Source organism: Terrapene carolina, unplaced genomic scaffold (assembly GCF_002925995.2).
Source record: "Terrapene carolina triunguis isolate 2854851 unplaced genomic scaffold, T_m_triunguis-2.0 Scaffold571, whole genome shotgun sequence".
Classification (NCBI taxonomy): Eukaryota; Metazoa; Chordata; order Testudines; family Emydidae; genus Terrapene; species Terrapene triunguis.
The window spans coordinates 723,560-740,902 of NW_020664922.1; the positions used below are offsets into that span (position 1 = coordinate 723,560).

The window sequence follows — 17,343 nt, forward strand, 5'->3', positions numbered from 1 at the left end:
GTCCCTATAAAATCGGGACATCTGGTCACCCTACTCTGATCCCGCCCGAGGGCGGGGGACTGGCTGGGAAATGGGACACGGAGCCTTCCACCACTAGGGGGCACCAGCTCTGATGCGGCCCCAAGCTTGGGGGGACTGGTTGGCTCTTGGGGGTGGGGAATGGGACACAGGGCCTTTCCCCTGGAGGGAACATTGCCCCATTTGCAAAGGCTGTTGAGGTCCCTGGTGTGTTTCTACTCGGCTTGCGTAGACCCAGAGAGCAGCGAAGCAGCATTAAGCCCAAAGACAATACGGCCCTGTTAGAGGCCGGCGTATACACACCCCATTGAACATTCCTTGGCTGCGTTCAGGTTTCTGGTTTCTCTGAAGCAGGACATTGTTTTCCCAAGGGCAGGTGACGGGCGCATCGGGTTATGTAACCAGAGGCTGGGAAAGGGGCACTCTCAGCGAGCCAGCTCCCTGCTTCCCTCTCTCCCAGGGAAAGCTCCAAGCTCTCCACCGGCTGCAAATGCAGGGATCGCACACCCGTCACTGAAATGCGACTGCTCTGGGGTGGGACGTGCTGGCTAACAGCAACGCTGCACAGCTCACCCAGCTACCTCTGGGCTTGAAATTACAAGGTGGGATTGAAGGGGGAAGAAGAGGATGAATTTGGCTTGGAAACTGGACGGGAGACACTGATTACCCTGGAATCCTCTAATGCCATTGAAGTGTTGCTGAGCGGATGTTAAACAGCTGCCATGCCAGAGCTGGCTGCATTTCAGTGCCGGGTGAACCATGCCCCTGCAGTGTTGCTGTTACCCAGCTGCCTGACCCCAGAGCTCCGCTCTGGGTGCGTTTCCTCTGTTCCAACACAGACTGCTTTCCCACGGGTGCAATCTGCTTCCCTGCAGTAACTGGTTGAGGGTTTATATAGAGAATATTGCGGGGGTTCTTTATAAAATCACCGGAATAAACTTCTACTTGAAGTGCATTTATACAGCAGCCTTAATGAGAGTCCAGCACTTCCCTGTAGCAGTCTTTAAAGAGCCAAAAAATGATTGGAGGGGTGGAGAAAGTGAGAGACATAAGGAGCTTGGATTGCACCATCAGCAAGTTTGCAGATGACACTAAACTGGGAGGAGTGGTAGATACGCTGGAGGGTAGGGATAGGATACAGAGGGACCTGGACAAATTAGAGGATTGGGCCAAAAGAAATCTGATGAGGTTCAACAAGGACAAGTGCAGAGTCCTGCACTTAGGATGGAAGAATCCCATGCACTGCTAAAGACTAGGGACTGAATGGCTAGGCAGCAGTTCTGCAGAAAAGGACCTAGGGGTTACAGTGGACGAGAAGCTGGATATGAGTCGACTGTGCCCTTGTTGCCAAGAAGGCTAACGGCATTTTGGGCTGTATAAGTAGGGGCATTGCCAGCAGATGGAGGGACGTGATCATTCCCCTCTATTTGGCATTGGTGAGGCTCATCTGGAGTACTGTGTCCAGTTTTGGGCCCCACACTACAAGAAGGATGTGGAAAAATTGGAAAGAGTCCAGCGGAGGGCAACGAAAATGATTAGGGGGCTGGAGCACATGACTTATGAGGAGAAGCTGAGGGAACTGGGCTTGTTTAGTCTGCAGAAGAGAAGAATGAGGGGGGATTTGATAGCTGCTTTCAACTACCTGAAAGGGGGTTCCAAAGAGGATGGAGCTCGGCTGTTCTCAGTGGTAGCAGATGACAGAACAAGGAGCAATGGTCTCAAGTTGCAGTGGGGGAGGTTTAGGTTGGATATTAGGAAAAACTTTTTCACTAGGAGGGTGGTGAAGCTCTGGAATGGGTTACCTAGGGAGGTGGTGGAATCTCCTTCCTTAGAGGTTTTTAAGGTCAGGCTTGACAAAGCCCTGGCTGGAATGACTTAGTTGGGGATTAGTCCTGCTTTGAGCAGGGGGTTGGACTAGATGACCTCCTGAGGTCCCTTCCAACCCTGATATTCTATGATCAAAAGAAGACTGAGCGGTGACTTGATCCTGGTGTAAAAGTACCTCCCGGGGGAGAAAATGCCAGAGGCTTACGGGCTCATTAATCTAGTGGAGAAAGGCAGAACAAGAACCAAGGGCTGCGAGTTAAAACCAGACACATTCCAATTAGAAATAAGGAACCAGTTTTTAACAGTGCAGGTATCAGCCCTTGGAACAAACTTACAGACTTGAAGGCGGAAGGGACCATCCTGATCTAGTCTGACCTGCAAATCGCAGGCCACAGGACCTCGCCCACCCACTCCTGTAATTGTCCCCTAACCTCTGGCTGAGTTACTGATGTCTTCAAATTGGGGTTTAAAGACTTCAAGTGACACAGAATCCACCATTGACACTAGTTTAAACCAGCAAGTGACCCGTGCCCCATGCTGCAGAGGAAGGTGAAAACCTCCAGGTCTCTGCCAATCTGACCTGGGGGGAAATTCCTTCCCGACCCCAAATATGATGATTCGTTAGATCCTGAGCATGTGGGTGAGACCCACCAGGCAGAAAGAATTCTCTGTAGTAAATCAGAGAGCTCCCCATGTAGTGTCCCGTCACCGGCCATTGGGGATATTTGCTGCTAGCAGTCGCAGATCGGCTACATGCCATTGTAGGCAGTCGTGTCATGCCATCCCCTCCATAAACTCCTCAGGGCAATGCTGAAATGTCTTTCCCTTAATGGCTTCCAGTCCACGCTGGGGGCTTTTCTTGAGGGTGCTTTAGTGGCTGGGTTTGACACGGGGGTAACGGGCTGAGAGTTTCTGGCCGGTGCTAGAGTGGGAGTCAGACGATGATCTGATTGGGCCCTTCTGGTCTGAGAGCAATGGAGGGTGGGGATGTTCCTAGATTCTGTCAAACTTTCCCCCTCCCCTCTTTCCCTCCTCAGTGGATTCCATCTGTCTCAAGTGGGCACCCCCCAAACACAAGCAGGCCAAGATCTCCAAGAAGTGAAGGAACGGTGGGATACAGGACTCCAAATGACCCCTCAGTTGCATGAGGATGTGGGCTGCACCCTGCCTGACCATAGAGCACCAGAGCAAACGTCCAGCTGGGAGGACTGGGCGACCCAGCCGGCTGTGTGTCGTTCATTAGGCCAGCGCCGATTCAGCAGGGCTGGTGTCCTGTCGCATCTCATTCCCCTTGAGCGTTGCACGGCAGAATAGGCCCATAGCCGAGTTTTGCCCTCCCTAACAGCACTAGAAAAGGGGGTTCCCCACACCACTGCCAGGGTCTGCTGCCCAGCTAGTCAGTTGCGTGCTGCACGCCGGTCAATATCACCTTGGTGGGCTGGCTAATTTGTCGGGGGGTGCAGGCTGCTTCAGAGGCTATGGTGGGCAGCAGCAGCTGAGTTTGGGGCAGGAGGAGTTACTGAGCTGGCAGGAAAGGGGGGAGAGATGCCCGTGGGTGCTAATGGGTTAACATGACAGCATGGCATCGGGTGTTCTCTGCTGGGCAAACACTCCTTGTCCAGCTGATCCCCATGGCTGGCAATATGGGGAAGCGGCACTGGGGGAAGGTCCTGGGATAGCTGCGCAGGGAGACTGGATCCGTCACGCATGCCATGGAACAGGCCAGAGGCAGTGAGATTCCCTTCTAACCTACAATCAGCTCTGGCTCTGTGCACCTCCTTCCCTGAGCTGGGGTCTCTGCGCGGGGGGCAGAACACCGTAGCCCGGACTTACCACCCCACACACACGTCACCGACATGCCCCAGCTGCTGCAGGTAGAGCCCATTCTGGCCATGACGATGCCCCTTCTGCTGGGCCTCCTTCATGTGGGCGTCTCCCCACTAGGATCTCAGCTGGGTCCCCTCTGGAACCTTTCACGCCCCGGCTGCCACCCTGCTGCTGGGGTTCTTCCCCCCTGACCTGCCCCCCTTTGGCCTGCACTCCTTAGGCCAGGATTCCCCTCACCATCCAGGGCTCCCCATGCCCTGTCCCAGTTCTCTTTTCCCACCTCCACTGCTGGGATCCCTCCCTGATCTCCTATTCCAGACATCCTGGCCTCCCCGCAAGGGACTGGAGGAAAAGCAGGGACGTGGGGATGTCTGCTGAGTTTGGCTGGTCTCAATTCCGCAGCCAAGCGCTGCATGGGGCAGAGGTGTGTGGGTCTCCCCCAGGGCCGAAGGCGTGGGGCGCCCTGGGCCAGGGATACACAGCAGATACTGTCTCAGGGCTCTTCCCTCAGCACCGCTCTCACGCTCCTCCAATCCCTAGGCTGGCTCCACCAGCTGGAGGTGCAAGTAAGCGTTGTTGCCGAGGGGGCTGGAGCGTGGGGGAAGGGTTGGTGCAGACAGCCCCCAAGCCAGTCCTCATGGCTTCCTTGCACTCCTGCTCGCTGCCTACAGGTGTATTTTTTCTGTTTTAAGAAGCGTGTATTTTTCATAAATAAAAAGGAAAAGTCTGCACAACCTGTGGCGGTCAGGAAGCCTGCCCGGGACTGGTCACACAGAGGGTATGGTGCACACTTGAGCAGGATTGCCCAGGCAGGGGGGTGCAGAACGCATGGGGTGGGGGAGGGGATCCTGGTAGGTGCACAGTGTGGGGAGAACACCCTTGGGGGAGAGGGATCCTGGCCAGTGGGAAGCACAGAAGTTCATTCCAGGCTGTATTCAGCCATCCCATCACTGCCCCAGCCACTCTCCTAAGAGTTAAGACCTCCCTGCACCCAGCCAGCTCAGGGCAGGTGCCTCCCCACCGAGGCGCCTCTCCCTGACCCTGCCAGCAGGTTCCTTGGACCAGCTCCAACCCGGATTCACCGGGTGTATTAGCACTGCCCAGCCCTGGATTAACTGTTCCCAACACCCAACCTCTTGGCCAGCAAAACAAGGTGTAGCCAGATGTGGCCCATCCTTCGCTTTGTGGGGCAGGGCCCGTATAACTGAGTTCTGGGTGTCAGGACACCTGGCTTCTAGCCCCGCCTCTGGGAGGGGGGTGGGGCTGGGCGCTTGGATTCCTGGGTTCTAGCCCCAGCTCTGGGAGGGGAGTGAGGTTTAGAGGTTAGAACAGCACAAAACCTTTAAAAAAACATAACCGAGCCTTTCCCATAATACAGGGCTAACACCCTCTTTATTAAACCCTCCCTCTGGAGTCAAACAGCTCTTCCATGCCCCACCCCTGACTTAGAACAAGCGGGAGGAGGCAGACAATCCCATGTGCTAACAGCCCCTAGCTCTCATCTGGGCACGTGTGATGAACTCCGATCCCTTTAGAACCTGCCCTCACTCAGTGACTCTCCCCAGGTGGAAAAACCAGCTGTGCTGGTGCCACTCGGCCCAGCCCTGGGGGTTCGGCTGACTCTGAGGAGCCGAGAGCTTCCTGCCAGACGTGTCACATTAGATCCTGTCGGCCTGACTCATGCCGGGACTGAAACCCGGCTGTTTCTGCGTGACGTGGGTAAAAGGACGAGGGGAACATTTCCCAGAGCACCCCTCTTCTGGGGCCAATCTGCCTCCTCCCAGAATCCTTTGGGGACAACCACAGTCAAAGGGCTGTCCGGGCAGACACCCTGAAAATAGCCTTCTGGGGAGGAGAAGTAGGGGGCAAAATCCAGTTCTACTGGGGTATCCGCCACCAAGTCGCTATGATCACAGTGGCGGATCCCGTGCCCTCAAGATCCCCTTCCCGCCTTGCATCTCTACACTTGGAGTTGGCGGGGGTAGGGTTACCCTGCCTGGACCAGGCTCAGAAAGGCCCAGCAGAGCAGCCAGGGGGCCAGGAGATGAGCAGCTGCCCTGGAGCACAGCCCCTCCTCAGAGACTGGCTCCAGATCCACGCTCACGTCGCTCAGCTCCACCTCTGGGACGGTCTCCTTGATCCAGGCAGCATGGGCCGAGGCACGGGTATAGACTCCGGGCCGGTTGGCGGCCCCACATGCTTCCCCCCAGCTCACCACTCCGGCCAGCAGCCAGACACTACCCACTTGGCAGGAGAGGGGTCCCCCGGAGTCTCCCTGGAAAAATCAGGGTGGGAAGAGGAAGATAGGGAGCTTGTTAGGCTGCCCTACGAGGTGTCATGGTGACAGAACCGGGCCTGGGAACAGGGGTTGGGGAGCTGCCTACCGCTAGGGCCCCGATTCTCACAGAGTGGGGCCCTGGGAGTCAGAGTGAGGCTGGACAAGTTGGCGTGACCCCGGGTGCCAGAGTGAGGCTCAGGGGCTGGCGTGAGCCTCGATCCCAGAGTGAGGCTCAGGGGTTGGCGTGAGCCTCGATCCCAGAGCGAGACTCAGGCGTTGGCGTGAGCCTCGATCCCAGAGCGAGGCTCAGGGGTTGGCGTGAGCCTCGATCCCAGAGCGAGGCTTGGGAGAGGTTTGCAGGACCCTGTTGGCCAGAACTCAGGGGTCTGCAGTACCGGAGGCAGAAAGGATGTTGCCGTGAACAGGGCTGCTGCCAGCTCGGTGCCCTGAAGTCACGTCAATTCCCTGATCGTGACAGAGCAGCACAACGCAGGGAACAAACAGGAACAATAAGGGGATGGGGCGGGAAACCCAAGGCTTTGAAATCTTGGGACCATCCTGCTGAGTTTGGGAGGGGGGCAAGACGCCCCTGGATTGCCTTAGCGGGGGTGGGGTCCCATGCTGCGCTGACCTTGAGAGCAGGGGCGCTATAGGGCAGGGAGTACGTGAAGTAGCAGGCAGAAGAACAGCAGGCTGGCAGTGAGGATGTGGGAGGTAGCGTGGTCCGACGGCTGGTTGGGGGAGATTGGCCGGGGCCAGTCGGGATGGGGCTGGACGCCGTCATAGGGGCCAGGCCGACTGGTGGTGTTGGGACACAGCCCCTCCTCCGAGACTGGCTCCTGATTCACGCGCACGTCGCTCATCTCCACCGCCGGGATGATCTGTTTAATCCAGGCTGTGTGGGCCGAGGTGCGGGTGTAGACGCCAGGCCGGTTGGGGGACCCGCACGCGTCCCCCCAGCTCACCACCCCAGCTAACAGCCAGGCATTGCCCACACGGCAGGAGAGGGGTCCCCCGGAGTCACCCTGGAAGAACAGGGTGGGGAGAGGGAAATGGTATTAGGAGGGAGATTGGTGGGAGAAGTGGGATACAAATGACTGGTTACTACAAAGCTTAGCCGTGGTGGGTGGAGACTGGCAGAGCGGGGGTGGGGGCCTTGAGGTCAAAGGTCAAGGAGTGGCACCTAAGCCCAGAAGGGATGGAAAATCTACAGCCCAACCATTGGGCCAATGCTCATAGTACCCAGCACTGACTCCCAGTAGCCCCACCCTTAGTGCCATGCACAGATGGATGCCCAGCATCCCGCTCACCTGGCAGGCGTCCTTCTTGCCCTCAGTGTAGCCCGCACACATCATGTCGTCCTGGATCACGTGGGGATCCGCTGGGTTGGGGTTGATCTTGTAGAGGCAGCGGCAGGTCTCCAGCCCAATCACTGGCACCTCCAGCTGCTGCAGGGTCTTGGGATTGGGCAGGCTGACTGCATGGGGGAAAAGAAATCGGCCAAGTCAGGGTGGGCAGCTGACTCCTCAGTAAGGTGGGGGGAAAGGGAGCCACCGGGGGCGCTGTGGTGAGGGGGGGGGCGGATGGGCAAAGGGACTCACTCCACAGCAGCCCAGGATCTAAGCCAGACTTAGGAGTAAGGGGGATTGAAGTGAGTCCACATCCCAGAGCAAGGCTCAGGGACTGGTACACACCCGAAAATCCTCCCTGCAGTTTCAACTGAACACACAACTCACCTCCACTTCCTCTCCAAAATTGTTGGCAGCTGTTATCCAGCTGCCCCAACCCAGACACAGCTGCATCTCAGCGCCAGGTGAGCCATCCCCATGTGCGACATCATTACCCAGCTGCCTTGCCCCAGAGGTGGCTGCATTAACCCTTCACTCACCAGAGGTAAGCACATTCCCCCAGCCAGTCACAGTGCAGGTCATGCCGCTGGGGAAGCTGACGGAAGCGGACGGCAGGCAGATGGGGCGAATGCTACGCGTATAGGTGACGGACTCTTTCAATTTCACCAGCGCAAGGTCCCCGCCGGAGTCCTCATCCGTGTAGCCGGGGTTCTTGATGGCCTGCTCCACCCCAACCACCTTGATGTCAGCTGAGGGGCTGGTCAGCTGGAAGGCTCCCAGCGTCACCTCATAGCCGGCGATGGGGTTTTCCCTGTAAGGTGGGGGAGAGAGACGTGGGACCTCAGCAAGGAGAGAAGCCAGCACCTCAGGCTGCAGAAAGCTTCAGCTAATGGGGAATCTCCCTTAGATAGCAGCAATGTAGGGGCAAGGACACACGCCATGTGGCGGCAGAGTCTATGCTGTAGAGGGTAGTGGTACACATACACATTGGGAATGGGCTTTAGTGAGTTAGAGTGGGGGAGCCTGGGAATCAGGGCTCCTGGGATTTCTCCCTGGCTCGGGGAGCTCAGTGAGGTCTAGTGGGTTATGGGGAGGGGGCTAGGAATCAGAACGCCTAGATTCTCGTTCTATCCTCGTTCTGGGACTGGAGTTTAGGTGGTTAGAGATGGGGGCGGGAGTCAGGACTCCTGGGTTCTATCTCTGGTTCTAGTAGGGGAGTGGGGTCCAGCAGTTTAGAGTAGGGGCAGCTGGGAGTCTGTTCATAGAAACCCAATCAAACAGGTTTAGGGTCAGAAAGGGATGGAAGATACAGACGCCTCCTGACTAGTCCAGTTTCCCACCCCCACCCCCCGCCCCAAGTGACTCTCAGAGCCTGGCCCAGCCCAGATGACCCTGTACTTACGGTGGGAAGCAGTGCGCTGCAGTGATCACCCACTGGGGGGAAATGAGGGAGCCGCCACACACATGAACACCCTGAAAATTCAGGCTGACTTGCCAAGGCCACTGCCCATCCTGTGCATTTGTGCCCCCCACAATCCGGCCCATGATAGCACTTCCACACGTTCCTGTAGGGGAGCAGAGCAGCAGTGAGTGAATCAGAAACAGCCCCTCGCTCTAACCATTAGACCCCATTCCTCTCTTAGAGCCTGGGCTAGAACCCAGGAGTCCTGACTCCCCACCCCACCCCACCCTGCCCCCTACTCCCTGCTCTAATCTGTTAGACCCCACCCCTCTCTCAGATTTGGGGACAAAACCCATGAGGCCCAAAACATATTTTTGGTTGTTTTTGGTTTTAGGTTGCTCAGCTTTTCCACAAAAGCATCTAAATTTTCTGTAGAGAACAGACCTTTCGGGGTGGGAGGAGAAATTTGGTTGAAAACCCAATTTTTGCCATCCAAAACGTTTTGAGAGACCATTTGCAACACAACTTCCCAACACAAACGTAACCCAGACTAAGGGCTTGTCTACACTTGAAACGCTACAGCGGTGTAGACGCTACCTAGACCAATGGAAGAGTCTCTCCCGTCGCTGTACTTAATCCACCTCCCCGAGAGGCCAGCTAGGTCAATGAAAGAATTCTTCTGTCGACGCAGCGCTGTCCACACCAGGGGTTAGGTCGGCTTAAATATGCCGCTCGGGGGGTAGATTTTTCACATCCCTGAGCGAGGTTGTTGGGTTGACCTAACTTTTTAATGTAGACCTGACCCCTCAGGGAGGATAGATGTTCATTCCCTTTCCCCTCTGGGGGGCGCCGTCATTCCCTTAGTGGCTGGCTTACATATGAGGTTAATGAGCCTACAATAGGTGCAAGTCAAGGGAGCTGCTCCCTTATCTCCACTGGTAGCAGCTCATGCCTTAAACTCAGGAGATGGTGGGCTCAAATCCTCCCATCACTATGGGGGCTGGTTATACTGAACACAAATATCCCCTATTGATGCTGACACCTGGCTACACAAATAACCACCAAGGAAAATGACACTAGCTGAATAAATGACTGAAGGGGGGGGTTGTGGGGAAAATGATCAGGAGGAGAAAAGTGACCGTCAGGCTGCCCGTACGGGCCGCGTTCCCAGCCAGATCTTTACCTGATTGTCCGTAGGTCTCCTGTACACCTGTTCAGAGGAGGACAAAAAGAGGCACAATCAGGAATGCATCCCAGGACAACACGCATCAGCACAGGGGCCACTGAAATGAAGCATCTCAGGGGTAATTGGGGGAGGGCTTGAAAGGGGCACCTCCATTTCTGCTGGGGGAATAGATTGTCAGATTTCCAGGATAGGGCCCACTCAGTAGGCAATAATAAAGATGCTGATACAGCTATCAAGTAATAGCTAAGCTCTACCCACTGAATGTCACTCCCCTTCCAGAGCCCAGGCTAGAATCCAGGAGTCCTGACTCCCAGCACCCCCTGCTTTAATCCCTACAGAGACCCCTCTCCCTTCCCAGAACCAGGGCTAGAACCCAGGAGTCCTGTCAGACAGAGGGAAGAGCCCCACCTTCAGAGCCAGGAACACCAAGGCCCCTGGGTTTCCCCGAGCTGTCTCCTACCCAGCCCAGCCTATGTGATACAGCCCAGACCCTGGGCCAAGGCAGCCACATCACTGCAGCCTGGCAGGGTTATTCCCTTTGGCCTTGTCTCTGTCTCCCAGCCTGCGCCACCTCCTTTCCCGGGAACTGCTCCCTGTTCAGAGGAAGGGCCCTGGTCTGCCAGCGTCATTCCAGATTCTCCAGCAAGTTGGCAAGTTGTCAGAGTTTCACTCCTCAAGGCTCTGCATGACTCAGGGGAACGGGACATGGCCCGATCCAGCCCCAGGGCAGAGCGACTGAGTGCCTCAAGATGGTGAGGAATGGGACACGGGCCCTTTACCCTCTAGGAGGAGCTAGCTTGGATCCGTATTGCTCTCAAACCACCCAAGCTGATGTCCCGTTCAGTGGCCTGTGTGAAGTGAATTTGCCAGATCTCAGCCCAGTTCTCAGGGGGGCCCACAAGAGCCAGCCTCAGCCAGGGGCTCGATGGGCCATATACACCCATCTCCTTTGCTCCCCACAGAGAGAGCGCTTCTGATTCAGTATCGCCTCAAGTGACCTGCATTAGCCTGGGACCCAGTCATGGGCCAGTAGCTATTTGTAGTTGTCTGTCCGCCCACCATTCCTCCAGCCTGAGCGGAGAGGCTAAATATAGAGCCAGACCCGCGGGACAGGTTACTTCGGCGTGACATAGGGACATAACTTCCTTCTCTAGAGGAGCCCGGGCCAGCTTCAGAGGCACTAGCAGGGGCGGTGGAAGCCCGGCCCAGCATTAGACACGACCCAACCCAACCCACAGGCTGTACATTGACTAGGCTCTATGCCGTTACCCCAGGGAGCCACAGCCTAGCGGTGGCCATGGGGACAGATCAGAGGCTGAGTTCTCTGTGCAACCCTAGGACAGGGGCCGGGCAAGCCCACACAGAGCCTTGCTCACATACCTCAGCCGTGGGAACATCTCCCATTCCCTGCTCCCCATCCCAAGCCAGTTCCCCCTCCCTGGGGCCAGATCTGAGCCAGCGCCCCCTAGAGAAGAAAGGCCTCGTGTCCCATCCTCTGCCTCCCAGACTCAGCCAGATCAGAGTCACTGTAGCGGGGCAAGTCCCCGTGTCCCATTCCCTGCTCCCGTGAGCCACCTAGAGCCCTATTGCTTGCTGCTGGGGGGGAGGGAGGGGAAGAGGGAGGTCAGGTGTTCATGTCTGTAGCTTGCAGACCAAGCTGAGCAAAGACTCACAACAATCCAGGGGCTGATGGGCCATTTGCTGCAGTGCTTTGGGTTTCAGGGCCTTTCACACCGTGTCTGATTACAGGGAGTTTCAGGTGAACCTTAGGGAGTTTCACAGTCTCCCAAATACTGTTTGTACAAGGAGACAAAGGGGACCGGCTGGCTCAGGAGGTCTGGCAATGGGGCCTTACATCTGTATCCCTCTGCTCCAACCCACTAGGCCCCACTCCCCTCCCAGTGCTAGGAACAGAACCCAGGAGTCCTGGCTGTTAGTCCCTCCTGCTCTAACCATTAGAGATCACTTCCTCCAAACAGCTGGGAACAGACCTCAGGAGCCCCGCTGGCTTCGGATTTCATGCAAACCTCTCCAGACAGACAAAACCTCTTCCTAAATCAGGATTAACCGTCCCCGTCCCTGCTCCAAATCTGGATAACTGGGACCAGGGAAACCTGCCCTGCAGGAATGTACAAATCCTCAAACCAAGCAACTGAAGAACAAGCCAGAAAAAACCAGCAGGTGTTTTTCACTCTAATTCCAAAGCGACAGTGTCCATCACATCACACCTACCACACAACGCACACACACCCTGCGTGACACACACACAGCCCTGTAACAGGACACCAGCGTCACCGGACACCTGTAACACAACGCGTGCATCACACACAGGAACACCCACCACCCCATCCTACAACACATGGATCACACAACGCAGGCATCACACAGACACACACAACACCACCACCACACTGCATGACCACATACATCACAAACACCCACCCCACACACACTGCATTACACAGACCCACTCACCCATAACCCCCTTACACACATGTGATTTTCAGCCCCATATTGCCCCCCCCAACAATTTGTATAGTGGGGGTGCTGTGAGCCATTGAACCCTGTAGATAATGGAAACCACTTGAAGCCAGGGGGTGCGGCAGCACAAGCAGCACCCCTAGTTCCAGCGTCTATGGCCCTGGGGCACCAAAGGGCGCTCCGAGACCCAGCCCTGCCCGGCCTGGCCAGGTCCCAGCCCCACAGCTCCGCGCAGGGCGGGCAAGCTGGGATCCTGCGCTGGGCGACTGGGACAGACAGGGGCACTCGGAGAAGGAAGGAGCAGAGGAAAGGGGATTTGGGAAGAGGCAGAAGGGGGATTTGGGGAACCAGAGAAGGGGGGATTTGGGGAGAGGCAGAAGGGGGATCTGGGGAACCAGAGAAGGGGGGATTCGGGGAACCAGAGAAGGGGGGATTCGGGGAGAGGCAGAAGGGGGATTTGGGGAACCAGAGAAGGGGGGATTCGGGGAACCAGAGAAGGGGGGATTTGGGGAGAGGCAGAAGGGGGATCTGGGGAACCAGAGAAGGGGGGATTCGGGGAACCAGAGAAGGGGGGATTTGGGGAGAGGCAAAAGGGGGATTTGGGGAACCAGAGAAGGGGGAATTTGGGGAGAGGCAAAAGGGGGATTTGGGGAACCAGAGAAGGGGGGAAGTGGGGGCAGGGGTCGAGCGGCCCCCCCTGCACTCACCCAGGCTGAGGAGGAGGCAGAGCAGCGCCCCCAGGGGCGCCCCCATCTCCTGGGCAGGCGGCGCGGGGTCCGGCTGGCGGTGCTGAGCGGTGCTGAGCGGAGGGCGGCGGGCAGGTGCGCTGTCTCCGCACTGGCTGGGACACTGGGACGCGGCGCTCGCTCCCTCCCCTCTTCACGGCGCCCGGAGCCAGGGAAGCCGCCCAACCTGCTGCGCAGGATCCACCTCCCGCCGGGGCCCGCCCCCGGCCCTGCTCCGGCCGCTCTGTCCCCGGGCCGGGATCCGCTCCCCCGCTGTTATTGTAGGGTCTCTCATTACTCGGCTCTGTTATTATAGGGACTCTTATACACCGTACACGCGGCTGCTTTATTGTAGTGTCCCTGATGGCACTGTCCGTGCTTGTTATTGTAGGGTCTCTCCTTGCCCTGCTCAGTTATTGTAGGGTCTCTCATTCCATTGCACACACCGCCTTGTTATTGTAGGGTCTCTCATTACACTGCTCTATTATTGTAGGGCGCATACTGCCGTGATATTGTAGGGTCTCCCCTTGCAGGGCGCATATTGCTCAGTTGCTGTAGGGTCTCTCATTCCATTGCACACACCGCCTTGTTATTGTGGGGGCTCTCATTACACTGCTCTATTATTGTAGGGTCTCCCCTTGCAGGGCGCATACTGCCGTGATACTGTAGGGTCTCTCATTACACTGCACATATTGCTCAGTTGCTGTAGGGTCTCTCATTCCGTTGCACACGCCGCCTTGTCATTGTGGGGGCTCTCATCAGACGCCTCTGTTATGGTAGGGTCTCTCGGTGAGTCCGGGCACATTCCTGACTCTGGTTTCACGATCCATTAATGTGTGGCTGACTCACTCTCCTGGGCCGGAAGGGAAAAATTGTTTCCTGCCTTGATGCACGTGAGCCATGGCCCTGTCACCTCACCAGCACCCCAGGGATGGGGCCCCGCTGCATGGGCAGGGGGAGGGACGGGATCCAGTGATTTCCCTACACCCCCCCCCTGAATTTCCCCAACCCCCCCCCCAGTTTTGTGAACTAGTTACATGCCAATTTAGTGACTGTTTGGAAATTTGAATTGAAATTGAAACATTAATACACACTTTAAAAGAATATACAGGGTATGATCAAATACATGTATCTGAAAAAGTGTCATAGATTTGAAAAGTATGAACATAGACTAGCTTCCTGATACAGCTGTTGTTTTTTATGACAATGTCAGTGCGTTCATTTCGGTGATGTTGGCCAATTTCAAACGATGATTTGTAAGCAAAGTGGAAATGAGCTCTCCCTGACAGCTAGTGATGAGCTGGGGCTGGGGGGAAAGGCTTCAGGACCAGATTGTATTTACATTCACACCTAATCTCCCGAGGTGTCCAGCAAACAGCTGTGTTGCCCAAGGGATAGATTTTGGCTGGGGTTGGGTTACAAATCACTTGAATGGGGGCGGGGGGGGAGGGAATGAAATGTTGTTCTTATTGTATGAGTAAAGGCCAGTAGAACTGTACTCAGCCTGTGCTGAGTGAGGGCATCAAGGGAGAGGGTGGGGACCTGCCCCTCTCCACTGCTTAAAGATAGAGCTGATTAGGCTCCATAGATAGTCTTTTGTTCTGTTCAGTGACCACTGCAGCTGAAATCACTGATAATCAGGTCTAAGTGCTTAGTCCTGCTGTGGGGACAGTGTTTCTGTGGAAGAGAGGGCCCAGACTGCACTAGCAGCGAGGTTCCCCCACTGAGAGCTCAGCTGAAATCACTGAGAGCTGGTGGAACCTCAAGAGACCAACTCGCAGAGGTCACAGTGGCAGGTGGCAGCAGAAGGTGACTGCGCAGGGCCATTGGCAACAGAGCGGTGGAGTGAACGGTGGCACAACAAACAGCCGTGGCCAGACGGAACAGGGAGCAGCTGGAGGAACGAGCAAGGTGCCTTCTTGCCCCCCACCTGGGAGGTGAACTCATGTGAAAGCACCTCTGAACTCTGAGTCTCCACTGACCAAGGACAACCCCGGTGAGTGGGGTGCGGTGGAGGGGAAAGTGAGGGGCACGTTAAATAAACATTGGTTTGTTGGACTATATTTTAGTGACTTTGCTCCAGAATGCTAGATTTGTGACTGGGAATAGAAACTTATAAAAATATGTTTCCTAGTAGGCCAAGATTTTTAAAATGCATTATTTGCCAAGGTTGTTATCTCACATCGTTGCTATCTTGAGAGGTCATTATGTGGGGGAGTTTCTGTACTAAACATTTTTATTATTATAATTAATTTTTACATAAGAATGGTCATAGTGGGTCAGACCAATGGTCCATATAGCCTAGTGTCCTGTCTTCCGACAGTGGTCAAGGCCAGGTGCCCCAGAGGGAATGAACAGAACAGGTAATCATCAAGTGATCCATCCCCCGTTGCCCATTCCCAGCGTCTGGCAAACAGGCTAGGGACACTCAGAGCATGGCGTTGCATCCCTCCCCATCCTGGCTAATAGCCACTGATGGACCTATTCTCCAGGAATTTATCTAGTTCTTTTTTTTTAATCCTGTTATAGTTTTGGTCTTCACAGCATCCCCTGGCAAAGAGTTCCACCGGTTAACTTTATGTTGTGTGAAGAAGTACTTCCTTTTGTTTTTTTTAAAACCTGCTGACTATTAATTTCATTGGGTGACTGCTAGTTCTTGTGTTATGTGAAGGATTAAATAACATTTCCTTATTCACTTTCTTCACACCAGTCAAGATTTTATAGACCTCTATCATATCCCCCCTTAGTCGTCTCTTTTCTAAGCTGAACATTCCCAGTCATATTAATCTCTCCTCCTGTTCCATACCCCGAATCATTTTAGTTGCCCATCTCTGTACCTTTTCCAATTCCAATATATCTTTTTGGGGATGGGGTGACCAGATCTGCACACAGTATTCAAGGTGTGCACATACCATGGGTTTTATAGAGGCAATATGATATTTTCTGTCTTATCTATCCCTTTCTTAATGATTCCCAACATTCTGTTCGCTTTTTTGCCTGCCGCTGCACATTGAGTGGATGTTTTCAGAGAACTCTCCACAATGACTCCAAGATCTTTCTTGAGTGTTAATAGCTCATTCAGACTCCATCATTTTGTATGTATAGGCAGGGCCGGCTCTAGGTTTTTTGCTGCCCCAAGCAAAAAAAATTTTGGCTGCCCCCCACCCCAGCCCTGGGCTCTCACCCTCCCCACCAGTGCCCTCCCCCACCCGCACCCCCTGCCGCCCCAGTGCTGGGCTCTCCCCTCCCACCCCAACCCACCCACACCCCCTGCTGCCCCAGCCCTGGGCTCCCCCCCACCAGTGCTGACTCTGCCCACTCCCCCCTCGCCTCCAGCCGGTTTGGCGCTGGAAGGGTCGGGGTAAGCAGCGGGGCTCCCAGGCCACGCCTCAGCCCAGGGTCCCTCCAGCCAGGGCTCCCGCCTCCAGGACCAGCTGGGACCCTGGAGGGCAGAGCTGGGGGACAGCCCCGGCAGGGGGATGAGGAGCTGGGGCAGGGTAGCCCTAGAGGGAGTGGAGCCCCAGAGAGCGGGATGCGGGCCTCGCACGGCAGTGCCCTGCAATCTATGGCCCCGCTGCTGCTGCTTCTGGCCACCCTGCCGCAGTCTCTGGGGGCCTTGGGCCGCTTTGCCGAGGCCCGGCTGCAGCGCTGGGGGGCAGTCGCCCTGCGGCACCTGCAGGTGGCTCCGTGTGCCCCGTGGGGCAGCCCCCAGCCTGAGTGTCCCCCGCTCGGAGCCTGCCCGGCCCAGCCGCAAGGTGCAGGCGCTGCTCCCGCGGCACAAACCACAGTGGCCCCAGGGCACTCCCCACGCATGACGCGCTGCTGGTGTCAGGGCCGGCTCTAGGCTTTTGCCCGCCAAAGGAAAAAAAAAAAAAAAAAGGCCAGAATACCGCCCCTGAAAATGTGCCGCCCCAAGCACGTGCTTGGTTTGCTGGTGCCTAGAGCCGGCCCTGTGTATAGTTGAGATTGTTTTCCAATGTGCATTAGTTTGCATTTATCAACATTGAATATCATCTGCCATTTTGTTGCCCAGTCACCCAGTTTTGTGAGATCCCTTTGTAACTCTTCGCAGTCTGCCTGGGACTTAACTATCTTGAATAGTTTTGTATCATCTGCAAATTTTGCCACCTCGCTGTTTACCCCTTTTCCCAGATCATTTATGATATGTTGAACAGTAATTGTCCCAGTACCGACCCCTCAGGGATACCACTATTTATCTCTCTCCATTCTGAAAACCGATAATTTATTCC

At 55.8% G+C, this 17,343-nt stretch overlaps 2 protein-coding genes across 2 annotated transcripts in view; one reads left to right on the forward strand and one right to left on the reverse strand.

Annotated features, from left to right (window-relative positions):
- KAT8 (lysine acetyltransferase 8) overlaps positions 1 to 4,396 on the forward strand; it is a gene marked incomplete at its 5' end in the record, with an annotated part of 8,869 nt that extends 4,473 nt beyond the window's left edge. The window contains one exon of the mRNA XM_026659114.1: positions 2,883 to 4,396. Within this exon, the coding sequence (XP_026514899.1) occupies positions 2,883 to 2,947 (65 nt within the window). The remainder of the gene's footprint in view (positions 1 to 2,882) is intronic.
- Positions 4,397 to 6,597: 2,201 nt separating this feature from the next.
- On the reverse strand, positions 6,598 to 8,856 carry PRSS8 (serine protease 8). The gene is made up of 4 exons (XM_024199518.2): positions 8,702 to 8,856; positions 7,839 to 8,110; positions 7,261 to 7,427; positions 6,598 to 6,975 (listed from the first exon to the last, which is right to left on the reverse strand). Exons 1-4 carry the CDS (start codon positions 8,842 to 8,844, stop codon positions 6,598 to 6,600), a joined length of 960 nt encoding a protein of 319 aa, XP_024055286.1. The 5' UTR covers positions 8,845 to 8,856.
- Between the last annotated feature and the right edge of the window lie 8,487 nt (positions 8,857 to 17,343).

What these genes read in the sequence shown, in the direction of transcription:
- PRSS8 (XM_024199518.2), bottom strand. Translation starts at nt 8,844, where the DNA reads ATGGGCCGGATTGTGGGGGGCACAAATGCACAGGATGGGCAGTGGCCT. An exon ending in GCAGCGCACTGCTTCCCACC is followed by an intron (nt 8,111 to 8,701) that starts GTAAGTACAGGG and finishes CCCACCTTACAG; the next exon opens with GGAAAACCCCATCGCCGGCT. An exon ending in GGGGAATGTGCTTACCTCTG is followed by an intron (nt 7,428 to 7,838) that starts GTGAGTGAAGGG and finishes TCCCCCATGCAG; the next exon opens with TCAGCCTGCCCAATCCCAAG.